Source organism: Polypterus senegalus, chromosome 14 (genome assembly GCF_016835505.1).
Source record: "Polypterus senegalus isolate Bchr_013 chromosome 14, ASM1683550v1, whole genome shotgun sequence".
Lineage (NCBI taxonomy): Eukaryota > Metazoa > Chordata > Cladistia > Polypteriformes > Polypteridae > Polypterus > Polypterus senegalus.
In genome coordinates this window covers 103,602,924-103,615,317 of record NC_053167.1, presented here as the reverse complement: position 1 = coordinate 103,615,317, position 12,394 = coordinate 103,602,924, and the positions used below count along the sequence as shown (strand labels likewise).

The window sequence follows — 12,394 nt, the reverse complement described above, 5'->3', positions numbered from 1 at the left end:
CTTGATGTTACACTTTACTTGAGTGTCCTAGTAATTTTCATTTGATTGTGTTGACACTGCTAATCATGTCAATAACATTTTTGTTTTAGCTCTGCAGCTGAACATTCATTAGTTCAGGATGTCTGTGACCAATTTTAAATCCAGCAGCCTTCAGTCAATGACTGATTGGACATATTCCATATGTTTATACAATTTAAGAACCTACAGTATTCTATTTCAGGCAATGGCTCTCTGAACTTTGCCACTGTGTGTCAGCGTACAGAGACAGATTTGAGTTGTTTCTCTCCTTCTGGTACAGATGTAAATATGCACTGTAAGCTTCTTGTTAGATTTGAGCACCCTGATCGCAAAGTCCATTATGTTTTTCATAATTCGTCAGTACAGTGTTTGCTGATGAATTATACAATACTAATGGAAAAAATTCTAATTTTTTATTCAATGCAGTGAATCCATTAGTGTAACCAACCATTGCTGGTAGTAATTGAAACACGTAAGAAAAAGGCATTGTTTTGTTACTTTCTTTTTTTTGTTTTAACTTTCTGATTTTTTTTTTCAACTTTTATCTTTCTTGTGTTCATGTGTGCTCTCTATGAAGTCATTTATTGTTTGACTTAAATGTTTGCAATGTTATTTCCTTCAAATAAAAAAAGTTATTTAAGCATTGTACACAAACTCTATAAATGCTTTAAAATTACTATATTATTACAGTTTGCTGTACAATATTACTTGTTTATTCAAACCTTGATACTTAATACTTTGTTTACCACATACGTACATTTTGGAGCTTGTGCCAGCAACACGGAGCAGAAGGCAGGAGACAAACATAGGTGGGACACCAGGTCATCGTTTTGATCATTCACACATCGGTGTACACATCTGTCTCCGGTTAATGTAATGTGGGCACCTGCTATATCATAGGACAAATCAAACTAGTGAAAAACAAAGCTGCACTAAAGAAAAAAGCATAAGGATTGGCAAAAAAGTGACAATCTAATTCTTCCAAAAAAAGATGAAGCCTTAATGAATATGCACAGGTAGACCACTGAGATATGCTGCTAAGCCAATTTCTGGTCATGTATTGAGGGACACATATTTTACTGTGAATTTAAGGAATATCTCACTATGATGTTAAAATAAAATTTCACAGAGAATGCAGTTCACTTCAGAGGAGAAAGGCTTGTCACATTAAATCAAGATTACGGATATACTTGCCATTTTATTGCTGCTGTTATTTTATATTTTTGGCAAATGCCTTTAACAAAGGCGACTTAAAACATCAGGGTATGGTTTCAATTGGTGACATTTTTTGTTACAGTATATTGGAGCACAAGCAGGTAAAGTGACTTGTTTAGTAAGTCTGCCAACAGTTGACAACATCATCAAGCACGGAACGTTCCAAGATTCAGTGGGTGAATAAGTACTGCACCACCTTATGCAAAAAAGTAACCTGATTATGAGAAATTAATTAATTAATTAAGCTATGTGATTCAAAAAACACTCTTAATTCAATTCACATTCTTCTTTATAAGGGGTTGGGGAGTTTTTTGGGGAAATGGTGTCTAAAACCTGTTCTGGCAGCACTGGGAGTCAAATCTGAATGGGATGGCAGTTCATTGCAGGGCTTTCACTCTGTCCCTCTCTACTCTCTCACATACACACCACACTCACTAATTTGGGGTAAACGTAAAGACACTTTTTAAGTTAATACACTTGCTTGGGGATGTTGGAGCAAAATGAGTGTAGAAAGACAGAGGATGTGCCTAATTCATAACGGTAGTGACTATTACAGGGCTTAAATGGATCTTTGAGGCTAGATCACTACCCACTGTGTCAGCATACTGCCTATATATAATGCATCATTTGTTAGGTAATATGCTTTAAACAGATATACTGTCTTTGGTTAGTCTTTGTATGTTTACTTTGATATACATAATAAACCACTTGTGATTTTTAGGTTTCTTTGGATAGATGTATCTAATCCATAAGCAAACATCAACCAAATAAAATGTATGTGCTTTCTCTATGCATGTTTGCATATAGAGTATGTTTGTTTTACTGCAATGTAAATCCTCTGATGTAATGAAACACAATTGTGGGAAAAGTCTGTGAACAGCAGCCTTGTTCACCAAAATCATTAAACTTTTTTATTTTTTTCCCCACAGGGTTGAGCTGCAATGGATCTCTTTACTCAGCTGATTCAATTATTAGGATATTTATTTGGTCTGTTAATGGGATATTTCACCTTGATTTAAATAAATTTCTGGGACTTCATTACTCCTAGAAGAGGCTTGATTGTTTAAAAAATTAATTGGTTTGTAATCGAGTATTGATTTGGGTCTATTCTATATTTTTAATGCTTCAATGTATTTAAAACTCAGGGTATGTTTCAATTGTACCTTTGTACACTAAGACACAACAGTAAAGGTGCTTGTTTAAGTAGTCTGAACTTGAGTTGTAACACGGACAAGAATTCTATAGATTGTCAAGATTCAGTGGTATAATACTGCAGTACAGTATAAATGGTAACCTATATTATTAAATTATTAGTTATTATTATTATTAAAACACTCTTAATTCAATCAATTTTTTTATAAATGGTTGGAGCTTTGGGAAAAGATGATTCTAAACCTCCTAATGACACGCAGGTAAACGAAGGAGGCAGTATCTGCTCCTGTCATCTTTCGTCTCTTTAGCTCACTCTATGCATGTTTGCATATAGAGTATGTTTGTTTTACTGCAATGTAAATCCTCTGATGTAATGAAACACAATTGTGGGAAAAGTCTGTGAACAGCAGCCTTGTTCACCAAAATCATTAAACTTTTTTATTTTTTTCCCCACAGGGTTGAGCTGCAATGGATCTCTTTACTCAGCTGATTCTTGGAATCGCTGTGGCAAGTTTCTTTTTCTTTCAAATCCTCTTTCATTATATCAGCCCATGGATGTCCATTTATGTCAGCTCTGGATTCAAAAAGCTCAGTGTCAAACAGAAGATTGAATGGAATTCCAGGTTTGTACATATGTTTACAATTACTCTAAGATATTTATTAAGGTCTGTCTATGGCGTTTGCATGTTCACACTCTGTTCATGTGTGTTTTCTGGGTACTGTACTCCTGAAGTCCTAATACATGGTGCTGGATTGTTTGGAAAAAATTAATTGGTTTGGTGTAACAGAGTATGTGATATAAGGGTCTATTCTGTTATGTTATTATGTCTGGTCCCTGTTTTACGCCCGTTTTTCTAGTGTTATCCTCAGCACACTGTGACAATCTACTCAAAAATGAAGGTTCATTAATTGGATGGATGCTTTGAGTGATGTTAGATCAGGGACAAGAGATTCTTATAGATTTTAGGGTGCGTAGGAGTTGTATTTTCAGGATAAAGTATAATGGAAAAACCCCTTCAATTCATTATTAACATTCAGTAGTTGTTTATTATTATAAACAGACTCGCAACAGACTATGTTTATAGTGAAATTATTTGCCATACTAAATGGAAAAAGATGATCTTCCGTGGCAACCCCTAATGACAGCAGGTGAAAGAAGAAGAAGTAGTATGTAGGCCTGCTCTCTGGCATGCTTTTCTGGGTTGGTTTTTGATGCTGCTGTGTAGGCACAATTTTATTGTATTGAATTTTGTAGTACCGAATACTGTCAATGTGAAATATGGCTCTGTGTTAAGCATTGTATGACATTAAAACATGCGTGAAATGAAGTACAGAGGCAAATGAAAATGTCTTTCATCAAATGCAGGAAATTTAAAAATCTGATTGAAAACTACTAGCTGACTGAACTTTGGTGGAACTGATTGCTGCCTGTATAATGATGTAAAGGTGAAAGCGCTCAGTGCAAAAACACCATATTTGAAAGTGGTTTTGGACTGCTATTTGAATGTTTCTCACACACACTTAATTTAGTGAGTCGCATCCTCCGGCAAGTATGGGGAATCAGCACTGTTACATAAATGTGCCACTGAATCCACATGCTTGTTTTCAAATTGAACTCCAGTGGTGAAGAAGCACAGTCTTATGGTAATGGAAGAGTACTCATGATATACTCAAACACTACTGGAAGCAGTTAGCTGCAGTTACTTTAGCACTTGTAAGTTGCAGATGTGAGAACAAGTGCTTGAGACAGTCATAAACCTGCAAAAGCAAAGAGGCATTGTACAGTAGTAGAGCTTGCATTACTCTCAACTACAGTCCTCTATAATGGTGGAGAGAGAATGCAGGCCAATTCTCAGTGCTCTCTTTTCTGGTCAAATCATACATCTGTCCCTACTATATCTGTACCATGTGTGGGAGTGGCTCAACTGTAGTGGATATTGTCACAGCGGAGACAAAGCTGCTTCATGCAGAGTGTTGACAGTTTCATTTTTCTTAAAGGGAAATATAACATAAGTTCTACAGTACATAGATTCAGTCAGTACCCACAGCTAATAGGTTAGTGAAGCGTTCAAGCAGGAAACAAAAGGACAGCCATTGTTAAAGCAATGTTTGATATAATCTCAAATAACAAAAAAATAAATGTCAATTTGCATGGTGTTGCACTTTACCTACTTTTAGATTATACATTTTGTAGGGTCATTATTATCACATGTACAGTGTATAGAATTTCAGAGTACTGTGAAATTGTTTTCTTGCATATGCTAATTAACATTCAACATGTCTTATGTTACTGCAGTGCAAATATTTTTGTCAATATATGAATGTCAAATAATAAATAACCCTAAACATACAGTGCCATTTTTTAATGAAAATTTCATATCCTGAGAGTGTTGATCTCAATAGCATTATGAATTGTATTGTGGGATAGATTAGATTATGCTTTACTTGTCCCCAAGGGGAAATTAAAATTTTATGAAGCTCCAAAAAAGAAATAAATAAATATGATAAAAACAAACAATAACCCAAAAACACACATAAAAACTTCTGGCTTGGACAACAAAGAGTTGATATTGTTGATACAGGCTTGTAGGTCGCAGTAAGATGAGGTCAGACCAGCTTGGATTGTGCCACAGGTTTATGTTTAAACAACAACAACAACATTTATTTATATAGCACATTCTCATACAAATAATGTAGCTCAAAGTGCTTTACATGATGAAGAAAAGAGAAAAAAAGACAAAGTAAGAATTAATATAAGACAACATTAATTAACATAGAATAAGAGTAAGGTCCGATGGCCAGGGAGGACAGAAAAAGATGGAAGAAACTCCAGACGGTGGATTCCCAACAAGAAAATCAATGGGGTATCTAGACCATGAGACAAGATAAAGGTCTGGGCAAGTCTAATGAACATAAATGAAACAGTCCTCTTTGTATTCTAGGGTTCTCAGATAAGGACTTGATGATGATGGTCATGTCTTCTTCTTATGCCATAACCACAGCATTAATTCCGAAGAGGTTTAACAGTCTACAGTCTACTTTCTTAGAGTCTTAAAGATCTTGTATGTTAATTAAAAATTTCTTTAATATATAGGTTTCTTTCTCTTTCTACCTCTCTCTCTCTCTCTTGATTTGCCCTCCTCCAACTACATAGCCAAGGTAAAAAAATAAAATCTGCAGGGGTTCCAGACCATGAGACCGCCCATATAATCCATCAATGTAGGAACATCACGGTGCTTTGATTAGATGGTGGTGGTGCAGGTCGCCACCACAGAAAACCAGGAAAGAAAAAGAAGAGAGAGTAGGGGTTAGTACGAATTTTAGAGCCACCATGAATAGTTATGATAATTAATTGAATATACAGAGTATCAGGATTAAATTAAAAGAAGTTATGAGAAGGCCATGTTAAATTGCGAATTCCTATTGCCAGGCTATTCCAGATTTTAGGGGTATAACAGCAGAAGGCTGCCTCACCACTTCTTTTAAGTTTAGCTGTTGGAATTCTAAGCAGACACTCATTTGACGATCTAAGGTTACGATTTGGAATATAAGGTGTCAGACATTCCGATATATAAAATGGATCGAGATTATTTAAGGCTTTGTAAACCATAAGCAGTATTTTAAAATCAATTGTGAATGACACAGGTAACCAGTGTAGTGACATCAAAACTGGAGAAATGTGTTCAGATTTTCTTTTCCTAGTTAGGATTCTAGCAGCTGCATTCTGCACTAGTTGCAAACGATTTATGTCTTTTTTGGGTAGTCCTGAGAGGCGTGCATTACAGTAATCTAGTCGACTGAAAACAAAAGTGTGAACTAATTTCTCAGCATCTTTCAATGATATAAGAGGTCTAACTTTTGCTATGTTTCTTAAGTGAAAAAATTCTGTCCTAGTGATCTGATTAATATGCGATTTAAAATTCAAGTTACAGTCAACAGTTACCCCTAAGTTCTTTACCTCTGTCTTGACTTTTAATCCTAATGCATCAAGTTTATTTCTAATAACCTCATTATAACCATTATTGCCAATCACTAAAATTTCTGTTTTCCCTTTATTTAGCTTGAGAAAATTACTACCCATCCATTCAGAAACACAAGTAATACATTGTGTTAGTGAAACAACAGAGTCGGGTCATCAGGTGCTATTGATAAATACAGCTGCATGTCGTCAGCATAGCTGTGGTAACTCACGTTATGCCCTGAGATAATCTGACCTAACATGTAGGTCGAAAAGAGCAGCGGACCCAGGGTAGAGCCTTGTGGAACACCATATCAGATATCATGTGTCTTTGAGTTGGAATTACCACAAATAACAAAGAATTTTCTACCTGTCAGGTAGGATTCAAACCAATTTAAGACACTACCAGAGAGGCCCACCCATTGACTAAGGCGATTTCTAATAATGTTGTGATCAATGTTGTCAAATGCGGCACTCAGATCTAAGAGGATGAGAACAGATAAATGGCCTCTGTCTGCATTTACCCGCAAGTCATTTACTACTTTAACGAGTGCAGTTTCTGTACTGTGATTTGTTCTGAAACCTGACTGAAATTTATCAAGAATAGCATGTTTATTGAGGTGGTCATTTAGCTGCATAATGACTGCCTTCTCTAGAATTTTACTGAAGAAAGGCAGATTAGAAATGGGCCTAAAATTTTCAAAAGCAGAGAGGTCAAGATTATTTTTCTTGAATAGGGGTTTATCTACAGCAGTCTTAAGACAGTCTGGGAAGACCCCCGTATCTAATGACGAGTTTACTATGTCAAGTATACTATCAATTAGCACGCACGATACTTCTTTGAAAAAACTTGGTATTGGGTTAAGGACGCAGGTGGAGGATCTCAGTTGAGAAATTATTCTATGTAAATCAGGTAAATCTATCCTGGTGAAAGAATTTAATTTATTTATAACGGAGTACTGGGGCTTAGGAGGATCCGCAGTGTTGGGGAGATATACTATATTATTTCTAATATCATTAATTTTTTGATTGAAAAATACAGCAATAGCCTCACAAGTTTCACTGGAAGTATTTTGGAGGCATTCCTTTGCGTTACCTGGGTTTAGCAGATCGTAGAGAATAAGATTCTGGGATTACTAGCATTGTTGTTTATAATCTAAAGGCATTAATATTTGGATAGAGCAGAGTCCATTAAAGGAACAGGCCAAGCAGGCATTGAATCATTCTTTGAAGTCACTAGCATTAAGAATGATTCATGAAAAATATATTGGCACAGAGTGAATCACTACTGTTTCTGATTCAGCCAGGATGATGTAACTTACTTTCCTGGGCAGTGACATGGACAAATTCAGGTGGAGATTCAATGTCTGGATCACATATTTAGTGTTATTTATACTGTGCTCCCTTTTTCACTATTGCACGTTCACAGAAATCTCCAGTCCTCCTCCTGCTTTTCCCACATAGTCTGTTGAAACCCATCAAGTATTAAAATGGCATATGAAATAAGAGGTATAAGCCAGTTCTCCAAAGTAGCCAAATATCACAGTACCTGACCTACCCATAACTCACCTAATTTAATCCTCACACTAGATCTTTGCCTCTTCCACCTCTAGACAAGGTCCAGTTACTCTTGGGACAGCATTCTGCTGTCATCTAGTTTATAAACTAACATCATGCAGCAGAAAATCGTGAATATTTATATATGTTTTGCAACTTTATGGTTACTCTACGTTAGAGTTGTGCATACACTGATACTGAAAAAATACAGAAAAAACAAATTTTTAAAACTGTACTCTGATCTCCAACGCAGCATAAACTCCACAATGGATAAGCCTTCCCCTGGTAGATTTCGACACATTGGAGCAGTGTCTCTTAAACTACGGATTGTAAATGTTTGTAATGTAAAATTACAAAATTTCATCCAAGTGAGAATTCTGCACCAAGTGATATGCCTGCCGTATTTTTTATTGCAGCAGTATGTGACACAAAACCATTGATGCATCACAGAGAAGCTTTTGTATCTGTTCATGTTCATGTTCACTGGTGATACCATTCCCCGATACGAGAAAGCAAAATGTCTGACTTGGCAGTCACAGTCACATGCCCTGCCCTTGTCCATCTGACCCAGAAGTGCTTCGGAGATGTGCTTAGGTCTTACATTAAAAGAGGCTGCTCCTCCACAACCAGGAGAGCTGGATTGAAGAGAATAGGAGAATGATATTTGCCTGCAGAGGAGGAGGAGGAGGAATTGGGAGGACGTTAGAGACCATTGTGTGTGTAGTATTAACAAATATATTATGGAACCTTATAAGAAGGTATTTTGTTACTGTAAATTAAAGAACTTTTTTGAATCAGAGACTTATGTCATTTATCTGTGGTCTGGGTCTTTGAGTGTGAGACACCCCCCTTTCATCCACACTATGAAAAGCCTTAATACAATCAGTCTGGCAAATTTATAAGCCGCAATGACATGTTAGGCTTGACAACACTAATCAGCTAAATGTGACTGTGTGCATGAGTGTTTCATGTCAGGATAGACTTTGTTCCCCTGAACTCTGGAAATGGAGTGCATTGGTTTAGTAAATCAGTTGGTGAATAGACAGATACTTCTTTTAGTAATGTAACTTAACACAACTAAAGTTAAAGCTGCTGTGTTGCTAGCTTGTTTTCATGTATTCCAGTGCATGCAAAACTGGTATTTCTATTAACAAATATTCCTCTAAAAATGTTTTTTTCTGTAACTAAAATACTTTTAATTGAGTAATTTGGAAGATAGTAATTTTTCTAATTTACATGCAATCAATCATTAATAATAATTATTAATTATTATCAATTATCCTGTTGCTTATTATATGGAGGGCCACAGTGGCAACATGCTGCTCTGAACATGCCAAGCCACCCTATCCTTAATATCTTCTTCCAGTCAAGACATATAATCCCTCCGGTGTGCCGCTGGGTATGTAAATTTACTTAGGTACTGTGCCAATGCTTTTATCTGAGTATTAATTTTCACTTCTGTTGCCACTCCTGGTTTTTGGAATTTTTCAAGTTAATGTTAGCTTTTTTCTTGTATGATTCTTTAAATATACCAATAACAGCATCATTTCTTTTGAGTCTGCAAATAGAAATGTACCTAAATTTAAAAAAAAAAAAAAGTAGAAACCACAATAAATGATTGTAGACCCATCCATTTTAACTTAATGCCTGTTGGGCTAGAGTTGAATTGCATCTGTGTGACTTAAGTTGTACTTTAGGAAGTTTAATTTATTTCAAGTTCATGGAAAGCCTGTCTTCATCAGACTTTTAGATTTTTGTCAAAGGTCAACTTTTTTCCTATAAACAGAGCAATTGTTTTAACGAAGATATTTCTCTTACTCTCAAATATAAATCATGAAACCATTCGTCCCACTCACATCATATTACAGTGTACTGTTGATGTGACATCTAAAACCATTCATTTACAAAGCTGCTGTTTTATTTGAGCCTATAGCAGACTGAGTACTACTGCTTTCCTGTGTGCCTGGTTTATGTTAACAGATGGAGTGTATCATAGATGTTTCTCTATGCTTTAACTGAGGTTAGTGACTTACTGTACAGTAGATGTTTCATGGGTCATTGAACGTGTTGATGTTTTCTTAAGGATTCCTGGCAATCTGCACGATAGTTAATTGTTTCCTTGTGAACTAATTTCAGGGAGAGATTGTTGTTGGTGGCTCTGAGGCTAAGGATCTGCGCTGGTATCCCGAAGGTTACCGAATCCCTGTCACTGCCAAAAAATATCCTACTCTGCTGGGCCCTTGAGCAAGGCCTTTAACCTTCAATTGCTCCAGGGGCACTGTACAATGGCTGACCCTGCGCTCTGACCCCAAGGGGTATGCGAAAACTAACAAATTCCTAATACAAGAAATTTTATAAGGCGAAATAAAGAACAAAAAAAAATATATATAACCCAACAAGAATCTACATTGGCAAGTCCTTTTTACAGTATCAGTCAATATTTATATTTGTGTGCATAATAGGCAACAACATTTAGTTATATAGCACATTTTCATACAAACAGTAGCTCAAAGTGCTTTACATAATAAAGAATAGAAAAAGAAAAGACACAATAAGAAAACAAAATAAGTCAACATTAATTAACATAGAATAAGAGTAAGGTTCAATGGCCAGGGGGGACAGAAAAAACAAAAAAAAAAACTCCAGACGGTAGGAGAAAAAATAAAATCTGTAGGATCCCAGACCATGAGACCGCCCAGTCCCCTCTGGGCATTCTACCTAACATAAATGAAACAGTCCTCTTTGGATTTAGGGTTTTCACGGAAGGACTTGATGATGATGGTCACGTAGACTACATCATACAAGGCAAACAAGAATATTTGCATTTTTCTAAGTAAGTAGAAGCATAGAAGCATTAAATGCAAGACCTTTCAGTGTATTCTACAGCAGACTACTTTTTAAAGTAAAAGATAAACTGATTGGACTAGTGGAGTAGAAGAAATGACACTGTCATCGAAACAGAATCAGGATCTTGTTGCACATGTAATAGACTTCTAGGTAAAAAAAAAATGATATAAGAAAATCTTTTCTTTAAGTGAAACTTGAAAAAGTCTGCTCATGGAGTTTCACTAACAGACTTGGGGAAAGAGTCCCCAAGAGTAGAAGCCCTAAACCTAAATAGACATTTCTAAAGAGTTCAGTATAGCTTACATAGTAGTGCCTTTAGACAAGCAAAGGTAAAGAATTAGTGGCCTAGCCAGGTCCCTGTTATTGGGGTTGGCAGTTAAAAATAAATCACATAGCTGATGTATTACAGCATTATATGGTGTGCCTACACTGACTGCCCCTTTGTCTCTCCCCCTCTTAGCTCAGTCCCATTAGCCTTCTTGTTATCAGACTGCCATTTTTTGGTTTAGACAGAAGAGCATTATGGTCAGATCTGGGCAAACAGAGATGTAATCTAAAACCAAAGCTGTTTTGGGTGAAATAGAAATAGAGGAAACACATTAGGCTTTGGGTATGGGAGATTTTACCATAGTCTGTTGTAAGTTATGCTATAGATTTTCTTTTTATGAATACATTAAAATCAATAACCATTGTTTTGTATATGCATCTTTGAAATGTGCTTCACAGAGTATGAAGGATTACATTTCAGTTCCTAGTGTGGAAATTGTTAAATAGAATAAAACCATATTGTCAAATATAAATAAAAAATATTTAGAGATAAAGTGCCATTTGAAGCTGTTTAAATAAATGACATTTGAATGTCCTGCTCTACTCAGTATTGCTATTGTAAAGTCGCATGGTTAAAAAAAAAAAGTTTAAAAATAAACTAAAAAATGATCTTGTGCTATCTTAAAGTAAAAAACTGAAAAATTCAGCTTGTGTAAATACTCAGGCGCCAAACATTTACATTAGGTTGAGCTACTATTTAGCATAAAGCAAGTCTTTTAAAGGTAGGTGTCAACCCACTTCCTGCACTTTTCACAGTGAGTTTTATTTGGTTCTTTTCTCAAACAGTGTTATTTCCAGATCATTCACGTTTCTGAAAGAGCTTGCAGTCTCTGTTTTCAAATCATATCAAAGATTTTCAAATAGTTTGATGTTTGATATTTAAACTGAGCTAAACTCTGTCACACTCCACCTTCTGCTTTTGATCTTCATCAGCTCTTTAGCTTTGCCTTAGACCTGCTAAAGTTTCAGTCTTTTTCTGAGCTTTAGTTTGTTAGCAGACTGAAAGGAGCTCCATTGTAATATGTTCTACATTTCTCCCTTCATTTTTGCTTTACCTATGTCAAGCTACCACATCTCTACCGATAAGGTGACCAAAATTTTTTGGGCCAATCAGGGGACATGGTGGTGGGGGGTTAGGGGCTTTAGAGGAGTGTAAAATCTACAGATCACGAGTAGGGACTCAAAACACTACAGAGTACAAAGCGGAATCTTATTACGTGATTTCTTGCCAAAGTTGCAGGATGTGGTAAAGCATAACCTCTGTCACGCGCACCAAGTTCAAATTATCGTGGTGATGAGATACATTCATACATTCAGTGA

General features: G+C 36.0%; 1 protein-coding gene across 3 annotated transcripts in view; it reads left to right on the top strand.

The window, feature by feature from the left end:
* Positions 1-12,394, top strand: part of tlcd4a (TLC domain containing 4a) — a 99,944-nt gene that overhangs the window by 61,679 nt on the left and 25,871 nt on the right. For all 3 annotated transcript variants that reach the window (XM_039735719.1, XM_039735718.1, XM_039735720.1), the window contains one exon: positions 2,842-3,008. In XM_039735719.1, the coding sequence (XP_039591653.1) occupies positions 2,854-3,008 (155 nt within the window). In that variant the 5' untranslated portion in view covers positions 2,842-2,853. The remainder of the gene's footprint in view (positions 1-2,841; positions 3,009-12,394) is intronic.